The sequence below is a fragment of the Neltuma alba genome, unplaced genomic scaffold, assembly GCF_004799145.2.
Source record: "Neltuma alba isolate B1F8T4 unplaced genomic scaffold, ASM479914v2 tig00002446_pilon, whole genome shotgun sequence".
NCBI lineage: Eukaryota > Viridiplantae > Streptophyta > Magnoliopsida > Fabales > Fabaceae > Neltuma > Neltuma alba.
Window position 1 is genome coordinate 938,695 of NW_021632864.1, and position 20,603 is coordinate 959,297.

Consider the following 20,603-nt stretch of genomic DNA (forward strand, 5'->3'; position numbering starts at 1 on the left):
TTCCTTCCCCTCCCTTCCCGTTTCTCAAATGCCAACACAGGGTAAAAGATTCATCATTGTCAATGTTGTCTTCTCAGTCCATTCCATTGTTCCCAGAATTTAACCTACTATAAGTAAGTACATGAATGAGAGTCCAACCAATTTGAGAGATCAAAATGAGTTGGAATTACAAACGTCAAGCGGGGCCAAATCATCAAAACAGTGGAGGAAACCCCGGCCACAGATTTGGCTGCTACAAGGAACTTAGATATTCTCATTTACATAATAAGCAGGCTGTATAAAGTTAGAAAACCTGTACTACCCAGTAACACCAAAATACTCTAAAATGGATAACTTTTGAGAAATGTTTTAACATTGCACTCATCTACAGCTTTGTTCCCTTAGGGGATACATAACTAAAATAAAGACAGAAGACCAGCTCAGCACAATATCCACAGAAATCTGCGACAGATTTAGTTTAGCCAACACTGCAGTTAACGGGTTCGTGTGGACAAATATCATCCTCAGCCAGTTTGCCAAGGCTAATTTTCCCAGTGTAGAAGTTTAGCGATGGCGCAGGCTTCCAGTTGCCCTGATCAAGAGATGCATCAGGACCTGGAGTATATCTAATACATGTATGAGGACCCATGGGCAGGAAGAACATGTGGCATATTGGCGGCCTTAGCAGAACTGCTGGCCTGGAATGAGTCCGCTTCGTAAATGGCATCAGCAAAGCTATATAGATCAGCGCCGCCAATACGACTAGTAGAACCCAAAGAAGGATGATCTGGCAAACCAGCAAAACTCTCTATAGATGGTGAGACCCCATACAGACTACTTACTCGTGCTAATGCAGGCTGTCCAACTGACCTCTCGTGAGATAATACAGATTCCCTTATTCCAAGCCGTCTGTAAAGATGGTCATTGGTATTCAGCATTGTCCCAACATTGTCTAATGCTATATCTCCGTGATATGCGGAAAATGAAGCAGTTGTGCCACCAATTGCAGCACCTATAAGCTTGCCGCCCCAGCTGCTAATGTACCTCCAAAGACACCATCCAGCAAAGGCCCTGCAGCAGATCCAAGTTGTACAGATGATGCAGGAGAGTATAAATGACTTGAGGGTCTGCTCAGCACATGTGCCGTCAATGAACCATCATACAAGCTATTTCCATCCATATTACCACTAGTCCTTTGCTCATGCAAAAAGGAGAGTGGAGATGATACTAGAGGTGGATCTTTTAAATGCAACCTTGATCGCTTTGATTCTGGAGTCTTCAATTTGTTTGAAGAATCATTTTTATCCATTTTTCTCTTTGACACCACCTTGTCTTGGATTTTTCTATTGGCATCATCAATATCTTTTTCCAGTTTGCTTATCTTCTCCTTTAGTTTCGATCCAGGAAGAAATTCTGCGTGATCAATTTGGTGACCTTCCAAGCAATTTACTACAGACCTCAGAGTAGCTAAGTATTTTTCATCAGCTTGCTTCTGTGAAAGATCAACATGTATCGTCATAGTTAATATCCACAACAGAACAATGCAACGAATAAACAATGCTAATGCGCTTATCAGCCCATACCAATGCAGTAGCTGAACCACGAGTTTCTTGCTTAGTTTTCTTCCAAGAATCTTCAGACTTCTGCAAATATGAAGTCAAATTTGTCTGAGGGGAAAGTTTTTCTTCATATCCAAATATATATGCCAAGTCAATAGCTTCAACAACCATGCCCTTCTTCAACAATCCATCAGTAATATCTGTGGCAGTTATAAATAGCAAGGTTATACAAGGTTTAGGCTTCAGAACATTAGAAAACAACACGTTATTCATTCATCAACATTCCAGAAGAATAAATTAATCAATCAGAGAATAATGCAACAAAATATCAATTGTCATGACAAATTTAGCATCCAAAACAATTGGGAATAGTATACAAATGTCAAGAAGGAAAAAAAAATTAATATAATACATTGATCGGAAGAAAATCCAATTTTGTAAAAAGTGGATGTTGAGCAAGAATGTAACGGAAATCATGAAAATAAAGATGATAACTTAGAAGATGAAACCCCTTCGCCACTGCAACCGGTAGAACTAATTGTTTCAAGAACTATAAATCCGATCAACACCCCTCATTACTTATACAAGGCATGGAAAGTACTAACCAACTCAATAAAGCTTTCAGCCCCTAAAATAAGATGAAACAGTCCACCAGTCACACAGAATAGTAAAAATTTTAACGGATACATTGCACAAACAAGCCTTCAACATTTGTAATTTCTTCTGCCATGAGCTATCCTTAAAACCTATAATCTCTGAAAATATATACCTAGTAAGATGTTTATAGTAGGATGTTAACGTATTGGGTTGGGACAGGTTGAATGGAGTTTTCACCAGAATCTGCATGTTGCGTGAATTATAAACAGGCCCAAGTCCATATAAAAGGCACAAGGCCCGTCCCCGAACTCAGATCCAGGCATGTAACAAATTCAGGGTGAAGCCAGACTAGTTTACATCAAAACTATCAGAACTAAACTGGAATGATCATATTGCCCCCACCCCAAAAGGCCGCCTCGGGAAGGGGGGGGGCTACAATGATCTGAGGTTAAGCTCCAGCAAGAGATATTGGGGGAAATCATTCAGCTCCCAGTGAAACAATTGTATCCTGGCTCTCCAAATGAATCTTGATGATCAATATTAATTATTCAAAGTACCATACTCGTATAGTTAGAAAAATCACAGACTACCCCTTGTTCTTCAGTTAGTTCTTAAACAGTCTTCACTGCTGCTTGCAGGCAATACTTGTTTTCCGCGCAAGATTCAATAACTGTTCAACACTTCGACTATCTCCGAGTGAAGTTGACTAAGGTAGCGAACTTTTTTTTTTTTTTGGTTCGTTGAATAATTCCCAAGCTGAATGGGACCTAAGATGGGTAGCTCATATTTTAAAAGGTCAGTTGAAATGGATAACCTAAGAGGACTTAGCTTCATAAACCAAGAGCAGTAATTTCTGTATATCAACAAAATAAAATGAACCCTTCGCTGCAATTACAGTTCTGATTTCGAGTAGCAATAACACCATAGTTGATCGTATCCTCTACAGAGAACTTGTTTAGCAAAAATTACACATGACTTGACAATGAGAAGCGTTACAACTAATAGCCTAATAGAGTGGCACAAACCTTCACAAAATTGTTGGCCCGGTTACGTGTCCTATAGATTCCATCCTATTGTCTTGGAACTCTAGTCTTAACCAAGAACACTTTGCCTTTTCTTCTCATTATAATTCTTTTATCCCCCTTCTAGTCAAACTAAGTGAGAAGCTGTAGAACTATATAGCTTAGTATTAAAATTGTTAAAAATTGTTGAACACGATACATAATCAGTGAGTCTCATGTGTGCAATAATGCCAATGAAATTATACAAAAAGCAGTACCTGAAACCTTCTTGAGAAGGCCACGAGACTGACGAAGGGCATGCATAATTTCCCTAGGATTGCTCAAACGAATCAAATCCCGTATCTCTTCGTGTCGGAAACCAGCTGGAATACCGAAGCAACCAACGAAAAGAATCAAACCCCTTGCATCAATCTCACAAGCCTTTGAAACACCACCCTCGACGATCAGTCTTTTCTTCCAGGCAGATGCAGACAAGCTAGCTTCTTCCTTCAAGGAAGGATCAATGTCTTTCTCATTATCAGTGCAACCGGACAAGAGATAATATTCCAAAACAAGAACTGAAGCTTGTCTAGCAGGAATCATGGGGGAGTCTTTGTTGTAAGCTCTGCTTCCCTGGAGAAAAAATCGCCCAATGCATTCAAAAACGAGTTTCAATGGTTTCGGGGCACTCTTGAGCGCCACGGGAACTTGCTCACGGAGTTTCTCTGGTTGTGATAGATTTGAGACTATATATTTACGGAGGCCACGGCTGCACATCGTTCGGCAAAGTGAAAGAACATCATTTAGGGACCCACCTCCGTCCCCATTCTCAGTTTTCTCTTTCAATTTCTGATTCGAATGCAATGCATTCTCCTTCACCAGAGTAGGCTGGGCACTCACAGGTTCCGTACTATGAACATTGCCTCCTGCCGAAGGAGTAGAAGACACTATCACCGTATTCTGCGTTGTATTGGAGGGAAGAGGAAGCTCTTTGGACCTCGTGTCGATGGCTTTGTCGATGAAATCCAGATGCTTTTGCAATTCATCAAACCTGCTCTTGAAAGCATTTATAGCAAAAGCTAGATTACCGAGTTCACTCACCGATTTCGCAATTTCAGCCGCACGCTTATCATCTCCATGCGCTGAAGAGACTGACGGCACCATCAATGGAAGCTGACCGTTTGAAAGATCATCTGGCTCTCCTTTGACAGGCTGGGACGATATCGATCGCAAAGACACTGAAATTGATGCTGCTGGGTCATGTTCCACCTTGACAGGTACATTACCAGTCATTGGGATAGAATTCAAGACAGTTGAGGGAATCGGCATGGAGGATGGATCAGAGCACAGATGCGAACCGAAGAGGGAAAGAACCCTAACCATATTAACAATTTCCGACGGAGGGGGAAAAAAAAAAAAAAACTCTGCCCCGGGCCCCGGTTGATCAAGACGACGACGCTCGACACAGAGTCGAGTTAATTTTTCTCTGTGAAACACCCCAAGAAATAAAAGGCAAAAATAATAAAGGAATCAATTCAATTTCAATATGATATTAACCGGATATTTCATATTTGGCTGGCAAAAAAATCATTATAACATATAAAAATATCTTCTTCTTCTTCTTTTAGATTATTAACCGTATATCTCATATTGGCTAAGGAGTATAGCTCCTATTGGACTCAAAAAAAACTACGGCTATTCGCGAGACGAATAGGGATCAGGACAGGCCCGTTCCAGTTCCATTCTGATGAACAGTAACGGACAGAAAATCTGTCCCGTGTCCCGGTGCTGTCTCGGTTCTAATCAAGACGGGACAAGGGACGTCCTGATATATATCTTTTATTTTTTTAATTTTTTTTATTTCTTAAATAAAATCTGATTTTTTTAATTATAGTTTTTTGGGTTTAGGCTTTTTATAAAAACATCTTTTTATTTTCTTTTTTATTTGTTTGGACACTTTTCAACAAAAGCTCAAAATATTACATATAATAGTCATTAAAATTCTAAACAAAAGCTTTTAACACAATAAAAACTTTCTAAAAATTCGAATCATCAATAATCTCAAATCATCAACAAATATAAAAACTCTAAATAAATATATCTATAGTTCCATATAATAGTCTCATCTTTAAAAAAATATTAAAAAAATATTATATAAATAGGATAAAAAATTTAAAAAAAAAAAAAAAGGAACCGGGACAGGACGACCCTGTCCCGTGTCCCGTCCCGTCCCGAAAAATTTCAGGACAGATCCGTCCCATTCTAATAAGGCCAGAATTGGAACGGGCCGACAGGATGGGCCGGCCTTGAACACCCCTAAAACAAACACAGGTACTTGCTACTTCCCCCTCTCGCTTTTTATAGAAAACATTGAATTCTATTAGGTAGATCAAAAGATTAATTAAGGATAATAAATAGATAAAAATAAAAAAATTTTTAAATATTTTTATTTATGAGGGGTGAGAGTGTAAAAAAGATAATAAGAAAATTATTATAATAGAAAGAATTATGAAAGAGAGAAAATATGTGATGGAGAAAGATGATAGTTTGAAAAATAAGATAATAAATATATTGAGTATTAAAATAAATATTTAATAGGATAAAATAGAAAATTTGCTACAAGAATTTAACATAACTTGTAAATGTTACTTATATTTAAGAACAAAAAGGAAATGATAGTTTTTGCTTATGAAAAGAGATGAAAAGAGTATTAATTACTCCCCGACTACTTAATATAGAATTAGATGAGTATACTCGGCGCTTTGATATAGATTTATATATAAGATCTAATACACATACTTATTAATTTTTTAAATTAATCCTAATTATATTTCTCCAACAATAATCAAATAGGAGAGAAAAAAAGAGAATTAAAAATGATACTTAAGGTGTCTTAAAAAGATATCATATTAATTAATTTAATTATCATTCTTAATTTACTTAAAATAGTTAATTAAATCCTACATTAAGAATCCAAAGAGTACTACCAATTCAATTTAATATAAGAGTTAATTGGAGAATTGAATGTAATGATAAATATAAAATCTCAAGTTATTGCATCTCTTACTCTTTTTAAAATATTTCTATTGATTATAAAAGGTTCGGATCAACGGATATTTCAATGCACATGATTCAAAACAATAGTTTAGATAGACCAACATATATTTATAATAAATAATCAACTTAACTAATTTTTAAAATATTTTTAAATTAGCTATCCAACTTTTATATTAAGTATACAGAGTTAATATAAAAATTTGTTGAAGAACAACTTTTGTTGCCAAATGGATTTTATTTTAACGGTCAAATCCCAAGACTAAGCTTTCTATGTTTACATCAACCGGAGAATTTAATTATTGAGCGTCATTCAAAGATAGCACTACAATAATTTGCTAAAAATCTACAATTCATTTAATCATATTATCATGTCTAACTAAGCTTTTTCAACTCAATTGAATATTATTTTTGAGGTTATGTTATACTACCTTTGCTCCTAATTAGTATATAAATAATAGTTTACAAACAAAATCTTATAATTAAGACAAAAGATAGTATATAATCAAGACTTAAAATTATGTGGCTTTTGATTCAAAAGTTAAATTAAGTCATAAGTAAGAATTTGGATTTGTTGACTTTTCTCTTAATCTCTTCTACTCTTACCCTCCTCTTTCTTCTTCTGCCCTTATCATCATTGGACTGTTAAAATTTATTTATATATTTTTAAATAAAATTATAATAATATTTGTATACAATATTACAGGTAAATTATTGAAATTTTGATCCAACAGCGATGAAAGGAAAAAGAGGGTTGAAAAAACATAGCCAAGTCCTATTGAGCCAACCAAGTCCACTCAAGTATCTCTCAACTCATCATAATAACTTAGCAATATCTAAATTAATGACACCATTTGATAGTTTTAGAGGGTGTTTGGTAACCCTCAGAAGTGTTTCTCAGAAGCACTTTTCTGTAAAACGAAGCAAACTCCTCCACATATTTACTTCGTAAACCGTAAAAGTACTTCTGAAACCATAATTTGGTTTCCATCCAAACACCCCTTTAGTGTGTGTTTAGAAGGACAATTAGATATGAAATAAGTGATTTTTAGAGGATTAATCACGTTTGGGTCAAGATGGTTGTATTTGGCAAAACTTTTGACTCAAATCACTTAAAGGTCAAAGTTGGTTTGAACCTAGCTTTTTCAAAAGCTCTTTTTTCTTGCTTATTACTTTAGCTAATTGGGTTTATAGGCAATTATTGGTGGCTCAAAAAAATCCTCTCTCCTCCTGCTCATTTTGTGATTTTGTCTCCCGCTTCACACATCTCCTCTCTTCGAGCTCGTCTCCTCTGTTTTATGCGTGTGGGGGAAACAATTTGAATTAATTTCACTTTTTCATATTAAATTAATTTAAATTTATTATAGTCGTTCGGTCTTATATTTAAGATTAAAAGAGTATGATATAAATTTATTTTTATCATATTTCACCTTTATATTTAAAATATTTTTTTATGATTTCTTTAATGTTTTAAAATTTAATTCATTCATTAAATTTCACTTCTTTATATTAAATTAATTTAAATTTATTATATTATATGAATTTATTTTTTAATCATGTTTCATTATTTATTAAAACTCATACTTATTTTGATAATTTTACAAACAAACTTATTTTTATTCAATTATAATCAAAACAGTTTTTTACCAATCTAATTTTTACAAACTAATTTTTTTAAACTCTAATCCAAACACAATTTACCTTATCCAATTTAACTTTTATCCAATCTTACTTTTTTAAAAAATTAGATTAAGAATAAGTTATTTTTTCCACTGCCAATCCAAACTGACCCTTATTAATCCTTCATAAATTCTGCAAAATGACTTATAAACAAAATATAAACTTATTATACCACGTATAAATAGGAAAGGAGCGAGCATCATCACATACTATGTACCTGTTTGTACCTGTTTGGGATCATGGTGGAAATTCCATATAAGCACATTTCACATAAACCGAAAAAAACTTTTCTCATATACTTACTTTGTATTCCATAAATTATTATTGAAAAACTACCTATAAGTTGTTCCAAACAGATTTTGTATATAATCAACATATAACATGGCACCTTCCCTTTTTTATTTTTTAGGTCTAACATTCAAACAAAAAAAATGCAAAATAAGATAGCCTCTCAGTTTTGGACTAAATTACATAAAAGTCAGATAATTTTTTTTCAAAAATTTTATTATGATTAGAAGACCCAATCTATCGTAGACTTAGTGTTTAACACAACTAATTGCTTACTAAAAATGTAATTACACCAATAATTAATCAATACTTAAAGACAATCCCTCATAAAGAATTATACCTGTCAAGTAGAGATAATTATGAATTCAATATAACTTTACTATTTTACATTTTGATGGAATTAGGAGTTTCTTTCCCTCATAAAAAGAATGATTGGTGTGCTCAACACACACAAGTGAATTGCCCCGGCTAGAAACAAGGGGCTTTTCTTGGGGGGAAAAACAGAATATAAATAATTGTGGACCTATTCCTTGCAGAATGGTTATTTACATGGTTAAGTTGTGTCAAGATGAGTTGACAATTTGATTAAACTTATTTATAACAAATGGGTTACCATCAGCATCCAAATCAATTAGGACATTGTCACCTTGTTTGCACTCTCCAGCAATGATTGCTTCACTCAAGGGATCTTCAATGAGTGAAGTAACTGCCCTCCTAAGGGGCCTAGCACCATATGTAGGGTCATACCCGTGCTGGCACACCAAGTCCTTCACAGATTCAGACACCTCTAACTCAATTCCTAGAGACCTGGTCCTCTTCTCCACCTCTCCAAGCATCAAATCCAATATTTCAAGAAGCTGCATTTAAAATGGTAATGTAATAAGTTAGCATTTAAAATATTAACGTGATATTACTTTTAATCCTAAATATAAAGCTAAACAAGATATTTATTTTGATTTTAAATATAAGACCTCAATCCACTTTGTTTTCTAAATTTATAACTTTTTTTTCCTTAAAATATCCAATTGATTGCTCATAGTAAAAAGAGTTTGCATTATTAGAAACGATATCCTAAGAAAACGAACCTGTGTCCTGTCAAGGGTTTGAAACACTACCACCTCGTCTATTCTGTTTAGAAATTCTGGACGAAAATATGTCCTTAATTCTTCCATCACCATTGATTTCAAACCATTGTATGAAGTTTCTTTGTCATTTGGAAGCAAGAAACCTATGGAGTTGCGTCGACCTTTTGCAATGGCACTAGACCCCACATTTGAAGTCATTACCACCAATGCATTCTTAAATGAAACTCTTCGACCCTGTTAGATCCAATTTCAAAAACAAAGACTGAGAAAATTAACTAACTTGGTTAAAACAGTAGCAAATTAAGCATAAAGTAACTCATAATCTGTTGATGATTGATTTAGTTTCACTGCAGCATTGTACAAACCTGAGAATCAGTAAGATGGCCATCTTCAAGCAACTGAAGAAGGATATTGAATATATCTGGATGAGCTTTCTCTATTTCATCAAGCAAAAGCAATGTGAATGGTTTTCTTCTAATAGCTTCTGTTAAAGTGCCTCCTTCTCCATAACCAATATAACCTGGAGGGGATCCTATCAATTTGCTTACTGTGTGTCTTTCCATGTATTCACTCATGTCTAATCGTACCATGGCTGCCTCCTGACATAAAAACATTTTCAGTTCCTTGTTATGTTCAACTCTTACAGAAGAACTGTGAGTAATCTTATAAAAGTTTCAAGGGGAAAAACTGAATGTCTATTAGCTGCATCCTAGTCTTCACTTACTGATCCAAAGTAGCATTCTGCCAGAGATTTAGCAAGTTCAGTTTTGCCAACCCCAGTTGGACCACAAAAGAGCATTGCTGCTATTGGCCTATTGGGATCCTTAAGACCGACTCGTGATCTCTTAACAGCTCGAGAAATGGCAGAAACAGCCTCTTCTTGTCCGATCACACGTTTGTGCAGTTGGTATTCAAGGTTTATCAAAAGCATTCTTTGATCAGCAGTGAGCTGCTGAACAGGGATGCCCGACCACTGGGAAGCAACTTCTGCTATCTCATCAGACCCAACCACCGTAGGTCTAAAGGAAAAGAACAAGTAAGACACTTAGAATTAGAAACCAAACTAAGCCCAAGTGACATCCTTCTGCGCACCTAGGCTATGTTTGGATTGGGGAAAAAGTGAGGGGAAAATATGGGAAGGGAACACTAGAAAAGAAAACTTCCAAAAATACTTTAAAAGGTTACTATTCTGGGGATTTTCCTTCCTAGTATTCTTCCCTTCCTACTTTTCTTCCCGTCCAAACAAAAGTTTATGATAGATTCACATACTCATCATCATTGGTTGTGTCAGGCAAATAGGAGTCCAGGATGAGTTCATTGGCATCATCAGAAGCGCCATCATATTTGAGTTTGCCTTCCTGAAATGACATGCATGAGACACAAACTAACAATGTAAACAACTCAGACAACTACAAGCATGCCATAAGCAGTAATATTACCATCATTTCAAGCCTGGACTGAACCGTCCTAATTTCTTTCCAGTAATCAGCTGGGCTCTTGGAAAGTATGCAAATTTCTTGTGCTTTTTTTCTCTTAAAGGCTTCAATATGAGCTCTGCTTCCTGCTTCATCAATAAGATCAATAGCTTTATCAGGGAGATACCTATCCGCTATATATCTTGCTGATAAATACACTGCAGCCTTTATAGCTTCTGGTGTATATTTGCATTTGTGGTGTGCCTCATATTTCTCACGTAGGCCCATAAGTATCTTTACTGCATCATCCTATACATAATCACATGATATCAAAATTAGAAATCTAATTAGCACTAACTGTTTACATTACATAGAATAATAAAAGGTATGAATATTTAAACCAACCTCACTTGGTTCGTCAACCCGAATAGGTTGAAATCGTCGTGCCAATGCCTTGTCTTTCTCAAAATGCAACCTGTACTCGTCTATGGTTGTAGATGCAATGCACTGTAGAGAAGTTGAATGTTAATGCACTTTATTATGAATGTAGTTGCTAGCAGTTCTGGAGTAGGCTACCCATGAAGAGTTTTGGTAGTTAAAGAAAACAAAAATCAGTAAATACAAATTACATGAGAAATAATCACCTGAAATTGACCTCTTCCAAGGGCAGGTTTAAGTAAATTAGAAATGTCAAGGCTAGCTCCTTGTTTTCCTGCTCCAACTACCCCTGACTGAACAAGAGTATGGGCTTCATCAATGAAAAGAATGACATTACCTGTATCAGAAGAAACCAATGAGAACTAAAGCAATTTTTCTATTCAACCAAAGTTTACTTTTTTATGTTATGTTCAATGTTTTCACCTTCTTGTATTACATCTTTTATTAATTTTGTAACACGATCCTCCAGCTCCCCCCTCTCTTTTGCACCAGACATCAATAATGCAACATCCAAAGACATGACACGCTTTGTCTGTGTAAACACAAAGCAGGAATAAAGTTTGAAACTAATATAAGTTACATATACGCATCTATTAATTAATTCCCACCAAAAGGCACAAGCTTAAAGGACAGAAGAACATGAAGAACATAAACTACTTGATGAGAAACGCACCAATAGGAAAACAGGAACATCCGCACGAGAAATTCGAAGGGCCAAACCCTCAGCAATAGCTGTTTTTCCAACACCACTTTCACCAAGAAGAATGGGATTGCTTTTGGTTTTTCTAGCTAAAATCTGCACAATTCTCTGAACCTCAAATTCTCGGCCAATAACGGGATCAATTAGTCCTTCATCCGCACGAGCAGTGAGATCCACACAGAATTGTGATAGAGCGCTTTGATCTAACAAAACAAAGTTTCATTACTTGTCTGCCTTGAAATATAAGTACCCAAATTTGACAAAATTAAAGAGAATGTTTCCTACCTTTGGATGTGTCAGAGAATCCTGAGGCAGTGCCCTTTCTTGAAAGAGACTTATTACGCATCCCTTTGGATAACATCTTAGGTTCTCTTCCATCTTTGTCAAGTTCCTTTCGTAGCCTGGAGAATGCTTCTGATACCAAGTGGTGTGGGTTTACGTCCAGTCTAAAAAACAGTTGTACATTTGCAACATCCGTAAAAAATTTAATCAAAATAACAACCTCAAATTATTATGCTGAGATCAGACTCTCACTAACAAGTAACTACTACTCCTCTTGGCCCCCTCAGCAGAATACCGTTCAGTCTTGGCCCATTGTGGGACCGACATACATACCCATAACCAATCGATATGTAGAATAGGGGGGTTGGATATCTTTTTGGGATTGACTTCCCAGAATTAGCTTCGGGAAACTCTTATCAGATTCCACTAGAGGCATAACTGGGAAATTAATCTCAAAAATTATAGAATTCCAAGACATAATCAGGTGCGTGTTATGAAGTAATTAATGAATTTGCCGGGGGAATCAAACTTCATTAGGTTTTAGCAATAAGAGCTAAAAAAAGAAACAGGTTGAAAAAAAAAAAAAATTCCTCTGTAGTTGTAGTTAAATATCTGGGCCATTATATGTGCAATCAATTTGTTTGTAACTAGAGAGGAATATATCAGATTCCAAACAATATAGAGATATGATGCACTACCTCTTGAGGACTAGGCCGGCGTTTTTATCATCAACGTTGAACAGAGCAACCATTATGTGCTCAGGGCCAATAAAATTATAGCCCAGAAGCTTGGAATATTCAGCGGCAGCCTCAAACACTCGCTTTACGCCAATTGAAAAGGGGACATGGTGGTGAGGAACGGAAGCTCCATCTTTTTTATCCTCACCATCATCACCAGCAGAGCTAGAAATTTGGATATTCCAGATGCTTCGAACTGCCTCTCGAGCCTTATCAATGGTCACACCAGAACCAAGAAACCCATCAGGAGAATGATCTTCCTCTGCTATTAATCCCAGCAAAAGATGCTGTGGGAGAACCACCTCCTTGCCAAGGGCCTGAGCTTCTCTTTGGGAGAACAATATAGCCTTTATGGCTCTTTCAGTAAATTTCTCAAACGCCGCACAGACAGTGAGACCTTTCTTCTTCCTAATCTTCCTGCTGCTACTGCGTAGTGATATGAAACCTTTTCTTTGGGACACAAGAAAATTTCCATGAGAGGATGAACCGTTTGTGAAAGGTGAGTTTGAAGACGCAATAAGCGTAGGAGAACTAGAACAGGGTTCCGCCGGCGGAGACCGAACTGGGCTGAGCTTGAAAGTAATCGCCTTGCGTTGGACATGAACACGGCCAGATCGATTTGAAGCGGATGATCCTATAGAGAATGGGTAGAATCTGCAGCGAGAGTGAACCGAAGGTGATGAAATTTGCATCATCCTCGAGTGAAGTCCCTGCTTCGAACTGTGCCGCCAAAAAGACTCACCGGAAAAAGCAAAACAGAGAACAAGTCTTCTTTATGATGAACCCATCACAGGAAAGCATCGAATTTATTTTCTTCTTATTTGATTTCGTCACCAACAGAAAAAAGCAAATTTTTCCTTCCCAGGGACAAACGTGAAGAAGGAAGGAAGAAGAAGGAAGGCATGAAGTTAACAAAACATCCAAGACACGTCTCCCAGGACAAAAAGCCTCACTTTACTTTTCTTTCTTATTTTTATTTCTCTTTTTATGGATAACCTCTAAAACTTTTCTTTCATGTCACATCATGCGACTTTTATCAACGTAAGCAACGGTAAGCTCGAAGCGAACGTACATGAACGACCTTTCTCGCCTATGTAAGAAGCTTCTGCAGGTTTTGGAGATGCTCTCCCCTGTCCCTAGGCAAGGGATGAACCGCCCCATAAATTAATGAGATTAGGGAATATAATATTATAACTATAGTACATCCCATCAATTAAAGAAATATTAATAAGTCAGACAGGAAAATTAAATTGGAGTGAGGAAGGATTGCTTGACGTGTTCAACGTCTGTCTCCTAATTTTGTTGGTGAGACTGTAGCACGTCAATGCGTAGAATATAATTTTGTTGTGGCCCTCAGAGATATGAATTTCCTTCAGGTTACCTAAAAATGTGTTTTTCCTGCAAATCTTTCGTTAACCTAACACATCAATTTGAGGCATTTAACCTAACACATCAATTTGAGGCATTGGGGCGGTTGTCTCGTTGTGAAGATGCCGGTTCAGTAATCGCGATGTAGTGGGAAACGCCGCCGCTTTGGGAGCATGGTTTTGAAAACCTACGGTGCCAATTTGACCAGATGATCTTAATCCGTGTCCCATTTTCTCTTGTCTTCCCTGAAGGCCAGCAAGCAGCAATGGAGTTGCAATAATAATCAAGTGTAGGTCCTCCATTTTGCTTGTCGTGAGAGAGCAAGCCACTTGAATGGAGGTGCAATCAAGTGGGGGTTCTCCATTTTGCTTGGCAAGAGAGCAAGTGATGATTTGCTAATGATTATAATTAAGCAGAATTGAGGGGTTTATCATGTAAGTGAGGGACTTTTCAGTAAAATACTAAACTACCGTTGTATGAAGGAAAAAAATAATAGTAGTAGTAGGAAATACTTTTTTGATTTTATTTATAAACGACTTCCAGCATACTTCATACATATCAAGGAAAACTTTAAATTTTATTAATTTTAATTTAAAATTTCATAAATTTTTAACTTTATTTATATTTAATATATATTATACTTCATATAAATAAAATCAACACAATAATAAATAAAAAATAAAATTAAATGCCCATATAAAAAATTTTTTAAAATATTTTATAAATAGAATAAAAAAATGTTTTTTCTTTCATCTATATAAATAAGACAAAAGTAGTAATAAAAATGAGCATGTTTAGGGGCAAGTGGAGCTTCATGCGCACAACACCTCGGGGCCACGTGCCAAGTGGCGTTTTGTGGCAAAGCAAGGTGGACAAGTGTCGCTTTCTCATTGCTTTAGGTTTTGGGTGTACTGAAATTAGTCAAAAACTATTGCCTTGCGCTGGCGCCCTTGGCTTTTGCAGATCAGTTTAGGAACACAGTAACCATTTCGATAGGGATGAAAATTTTTTATAAATACATTTTACGTAAATCGAAATAAAATTTTTTTAATATATTTATTTTGTATTTTATAAATTATAATTAAAAAATTATTTATAAATTATTCTAAACAGATTCTATCTTATAGTTACCATGTATGCATCACGCCCCGCACCCAAACAGCCTCCCCATTGGGAAGCATAGCTGCTTTGGGTGATTCAGCCATTAATAATTAGATGAAGGAATATAATATAATAAAATCATAACTACACATCCCACCAATAAAAGAATATATTACTAGTATATTAGATAATATGATAACTAAATCATTCTGATTTCTGAGTCACGATTCGTTGACGTGTTCAAAGTGTGTCCAGCAACTCAGTTTCAGAAGCTTTAGCACGTCAACACGTGTAGGAGAGGGGGCTCATGTGGGGGCGAAAGGTCCTTGTTTTGTGGGGAAACAGAATGCGGTTCTCTTACGTTAAGTTGAAATGTAGTTTGCAAAGTTGAATTAAAGAGTGTTTGGATAAAAACCAAACTATAGTTTCAGAAGTGCTTTTACGGATTACGAAATAAATATATGGAGGAGGTTACCTCATTTTACAGAAAAGTACTTCTGAAACCACGGTTTTAGAGCATCCAAAACAGGCCCTTAACTAGATTCCTTTTTGGATGTACGTTCACATTTCACCTCTCGTCATGTTTCTTTCTGCCGGTTCGTGACTCGCAAAAGCCGTGAAAAGCGTGTGATTATAGTTTTGTCTTTTTCTTAATAAAAATGGATCGATGGTCAAATCATGAAAATAGTATGTGGAAGACTATACATATATCAGGAGAAAGAAAATTATAATCCAGATTTTACGGAGTTATAATGTAGTACTCCTCCGGTCCTAATTATAAGACCCAATTAACTTATTTGAGAAGATTAAGGAAGTAAGTTAAATTGGTTGTTTATAATAAATAAGTGTTATCATTCCTAAAATATCCTTGTTAATTAAGTATATTGGCTAAAACTATCATTATTAGAAGGATTATCTTGGAAAAAAATGCATAAATATAAGAGACAAAATGGATTGGGTCTTATAATTAGGACCAAATAAAAAGTCAAATTGGGTCTTATAATAAGGACCGGAGGAGTATATAAATAGAGTTTTGACTTAATTAATGCTTAGTCTCTAAATTTTTAAATAATTAAAACTATAGGATTTGAATTATAATAAGTTAAAATTCAGGGACTTAATTTCAACTAAATCAAACGTACTAAAAAGATTAACTTACATTAAAATTCAAAGATTTGAGTTATAACATGCAGGAATTAAAAAAAAAAAAATTTTCCCATACACACACTCTTTGGGAATCAATTTTGGTGCTTATTAGAGGAATGAGCACCATGATACTTATCAAATCTCAGCCATTCAAATTTAATATGGACGGTTGAGATTTAATATTTAATATTTTTGTTTTCTCAAAAAATATTTTTCTTTTAATAGATAAATAATCTAAAATAAATATAATCTTTTAATTATTAGTTTTTTTAAAAAATAATTTTTTATTTACAAATTCTTGGTTGAAAATTTTAAATTTAAATTATTAAAATTGATTTTGAATTGTTTATATTTCACCTCAACGATGAACATTATTATGCTCATCACTGAAATTGTTTCTCTATTTGTCGTATTTCAATAATTCGGCTAACCCTCAACTAGGGCTTTGTAAAAACTTGATAGTCTGGTATAGTCCAGTCCAATTCCAACAAACCCAATCCAGTCCGATCCAAAAAAAAGATTGGCCCGAAAAAAGATTGGACTAAATTGGACCGAACTAGTCTCATTGGGCTAGATTGGACTAGGAATTAGCCCCTAAGGCTTGGTCCAATTCAATTTGACCCAATTTTCTTTTAAAATTTTTAACTATTATTTATATAATTTTAATTTGTTTTAATTATTCTATATAAGTTTTTTATCTATTCAAATAATCAAGATTTATCTATTAACTTCCTAAATAATGAGCATATATATATTTTCCACAATATGAGATCTATAATTAATAAATAAAAATGACGTTATTGAAAAATTGAAAGGGAATGATTAAATTTGATGAAGTTTGGATTAAAATATGTGCAAAATTTTAAACAGTAACTTGCAATCTTGCCTCTTATTGGAGAAAAATTTTTTTTAAAGAAATTAAATTAAGGTTGTGTTTCACACAATTCAAAAGACTAAATCCAGTCAAACCCGATCTCGGATTAGTATCGGATTAGACCAGACCTCAGGCTGTTTTTTTCAGCCCAAAGTTTTTATTGGTCCAAACTTTGGATTGATAACAAACCCAATTTAATTTGATCTATGCATACCCCTGCCCTCAAACATTAGAGGGCAGATTGTTAATTAAATGACCAAAACCGAATATTCGGTCTATGTGAGGGCATAACTCATCTTTCTGGTATCCTATAGATGGAATGAAGACTTGGTGAACGCTATATATATTATATCTCTCTCCACAGCTTCTCCGAACTCCACTTTCTTTTAATAACCTCCCAGATAGTCTATGCTGGAGGATCAGTCATCCTTCTGGTGAGTATACTGTTAAAAGGTGTTTTCTTTTTAATTTATTCTGATATGATCTTCTCTTTCATCCTCTACAGATTTGTTCTGGAAATTTCGCTCAATTCATACGGAAGCTGTTGAACAAGGCCATTCCTTCGGGAGATATTCTAAGAAAGCATCATTTAAATTCTACTAATTAATTTCTGCTGTTTTGGATGCCATGAACTGGAAATACGTTGCATCATTTGTTTGTCTCTCTCCCTCTGGTTTTGTGCATTATTCAGAACTTTGTGACTTCAGAGTTTGGTCTAAACAAATTCTTTTGTCCCTTAACAAGGGATGGATACCCCTCATCAGCTGGTTGAGATCATTATTGCTCTGATAAACCGCATTTGGATTAGATGAAGAGGAATCTCATCTTGCAACAGGGGCCACCCCATCTCTCAGGATTCATCCATAAAAGAATTACAAGGTTCTTTAGCTTTATAGTGAGCTCAGTCTTCTCCTCCTCCTCCTCAAGGATGTGCAAACAAACAATATTCATCCAACCTTTTAAACCTGGGAGTACCTGTTCTTGTTTTGCCGGTAGTTGCTGAATAACTCTTAAGAACATTGTCTACAAGACATGACTCAGATTTATCATTTCTTTACAGATGCTACCATCAATAGGATTTGCATACCATTGTAGAGGAGGTGGCAGATCACTAGATTTTTGGAAAATCTAGATGCTGTCGCCAACAGGATCTGAGTCCATGGTTCGAGAAGAGGAGCTAGCCAAGCTAGCCGATGTTGCGAGGGGTTTGGGAGTGTTTTTGATTGTGGATCATGGGGTTCGTTTGGAAGTTGTGGATGGTGCTATGGATGTGGTGAAGAGCTTCTTTAGGTTGCCTTTTCCAGAGAAGAAAGCTTGTGGAGGAACTTACTTTCCTTTTCCCCGCTGATTTTTTGGCAAGATACGTTGACCGCTGATCATTATTATTATTTTCTCTGGAAAGGGCACCCTAAAGAAGATTCTCTCTACTGTCCCAGTTCCAGGGATGATTCATTCAGCCATTAATAATTAGATTAAGGAATATAATAATATATTAACTATACATCCCCTCAATAAAAATTGTTGTGATGAAAAGAGGGGGAAAAACAGAGATATGTATAATCAAAGCCAAAGTATGAAAAGGTGATATTTTATTCAAGAATCATTGAGCCATTAACAATAGATATGCTAAGCCAAAGAAGTATTGGGTATGTCTTGTTTTGGTGACATCCAATTCTTCTCTGGTAAGTTCTTCTTCAGAGTTTCATAGGGAATTAAGTTAAAAACACAAAGCGTTTGTCTAACATGAACCAAAAACTATGAATGTCAATTACATATATCATGGGAATTAAGTGACTTAATTAATGAGCATCATCTCATTGCGTTACTCTTGACTTTAGTTATTTTTTATAGACGAACCTATATGCATATATGCATGTATATACGGTGTTTGTTTGTAAGTTCTACACACATAAAATAAATAATAAAAACCTGCTTGCATATATATATATATATGCGCGTTGATTATTAGGATGCAATTATGTATACAGTATATATGAGGCTCATATGAATTTCGAAAAGGGTTTATATTCACCGCCAATATGAAAAACAATTACAGTAGAAATTTGAATTTTAAGTTAAAATGATTGAAGAATTATAACATTATATGCCCAAATGGAAGTACGAAATATTAGAAATTAGAGATTTAGGGGTTATTTTTTATAATATAACATTATAAATGTGTTTATAAATAAATTAATATGATTTAATATATATTAAAAAAATATTTTGTGACGGGACATGAACAGGACAATTCTGTTCTGCATCTCGTCTCGTTCTGATATGGATTTTGTCCTGTTTTAAAAATTTTCAAACCAGAACTATCCCATCTCAATATGACTAAAATAGGAACCGGACATTCCTAAACACCCCTAATACACGACACCTTGTTTAATTTCTATGACGTTCACTTATCAACTTCCAAGTAGTCTTTGATAGCAAAGCAATGCTTACAAGCAGCGTTCTCTTTGCCTCTGGTCTTTTTAGGTTTTCCACATCAGTTGTTGTTAATATACTCCTTCCGCTCCGCAATATAAAAAATTGGTTAACTTTTTTCACATTTTAATAAATAAAAGTTAAGTCATTAAATTTGTCCTAAAATAATAAAACTTTATTATTTTACCCCCAAAAAATAATAAATTGTCTTTAATGTTATATTTTTATTATCACTCCTTTTTCTTTTATATTTAATTAGGGCTAAAATAAAAAAAAACTCATTAATTATTCTGATAACGTCTTATATTTTGAATCACAATTTTTATATTATTATTAATTATCCCTGTCCACCATCTTTCGCTTTCGAGAAGCCTCCGCACATAAAAAGCATAGATGATTATAATCAAAAGACACTGAGCCAATTTAAAACAAATAACAAACAAGAGTTTGCTCATTTGTGTGAGAGAAGTATACAAGAAATTATTAATATATTAACAAGAAAATTTGTAAAAGAAAAGCAGACCTGCGAAGACAAGGGCGCATCAAATGCAGAATCGCAGGGCGCGAGAACAGAGGAAGCAACAGGGGCCATCATGATTCATGAAGTAACTAAATGGTTCATTGTTGAATAAATGTTTGTGCAAAATCAAAGGAAGAACAAAAAGATATGATGATCCTATCATAGAAACTTCAAAATGGTTTATTTTGCCCAAAAAAACTAACCATATCTATTTTTTTTGGCTTCTACATCTTCTGATAAAAATATATTTTTAATTATAGTATCATAAAATAATGGAAAAATTATAAAAAAAGACCTTGGAATTGTAAAAACGCAGATAGGGACCCTTGACAACTTCACTTTGGGT

General features: G+C 35.0%; 2 protein-coding genes across 2 annotated transcripts; both read right to left on the reverse strand.

The window, feature by feature from the left end:
- Window positions 1–141: 141 nt before the first annotated feature.
- LOC114728216 (inactive protein FRIGIDA) lies at window positions 142–4,534 on the reverse strand. The gene is made up of 3 exons (XM_028915100.1): window positions 3,415–4,534; window positions 1,563–1,738; window positions 142–1,471 (listed from the first exon to the last, which is right to left on the reverse strand). Exons 1-3 carry the CDS (start codon window positions 4,517–4,519, stop codon window positions 992–994), a joined length of 1,761 nt encoding a protein of 586 aa, XP_028770933.1. The 5' UTR covers window positions 4,520–4,534; the 3' UTR covers window positions 142–991.
- A 3,961-nt stretch (window positions 4,535–8,495) lies between these two features.
- Window positions 8,496–13,664, reverse strand: LOC114728199 (chaperone protein ClpD, chloroplastic). Its single transcript, XM_028915077.1, has 12 exons — window positions 12,777–13,664; window positions 12,082–12,242; window positions 11,770–11,999; window positions 11,520–11,628; window positions 11,303–11,433; window positions 11,064–11,165; window positions 10,683–10,967; window positions 10,513–10,601; window positions 9,968–10,262; window positions 9,609–9,842; window positions 9,244–9,477; window positions 8,496–9,015 (listed from the first exon to the last, which is right to left on the reverse strand). The coding sequence occupies exons 1-12, from the start codon at window positions 13,508–13,510 to the stop codon at window positions 8,722–8,724; spliced, it is 2,898 nt and encodes a 965-aa protein (XP_028770910.1). The 5' UTR covers window positions 13,511–13,664; the 3' UTR covers window positions 8,496–8,721.
- Between the last annotated feature and the right edge of the window lie 6,939 nt (window positions 13,665–20,603).

What these genes read in the sequence shown, in the direction of transcription:
- LOC114728216 (XM_028915100.1), bottom strand. Translation starts at nt 4,519, where the DNA reads ATGGTTAGGGTTCTTTCCCTCTTCGGTTCGCATCTGTGCTCTGATCCA. An exon ending in CCTTCTCAAGAAGGTTTCAG is followed by an intron (nt 1,739 to 3,414) that starts GTACTGCTTTTT and finishes TAACTGCCACAG; the next exon opens with ATATTACTGATGGATTGTTG. An exon ending in GTGGTTCAGCTACTGCATTG is followed by an intron (nt 1,472 to 1,562) that starts GTATGGGCTGAT and finishes GATCTTTCACAG; the next exon opens with AAGCAAGCTGATGAAAAATA.
- LOC114728199 (XM_028915077.1), bottom strand. Translation starts at nt 13,510, where the DNA reads ATGATGCAAATTTCATCACCTTCGGTTCACTCTCGCTGCAGATTCTAC. An exon ending in AAAAGATGTAATACAAGAAG is followed by an intron (nt 11,434 to 11,519) that starts GTGAAAACATTG and finishes CTTCTGATACAG; the next exon opens with GTAATGTCATTCTTTTCATT. An exon ending in AGTCCAGGCTTGAAATGATG is followed by an intron (nt 10,602 to 10,682) that starts GTAATATTACTG and finishes ATGTCATTTCAG; the next exon opens with GAAGGCAAACTCAAATATGA.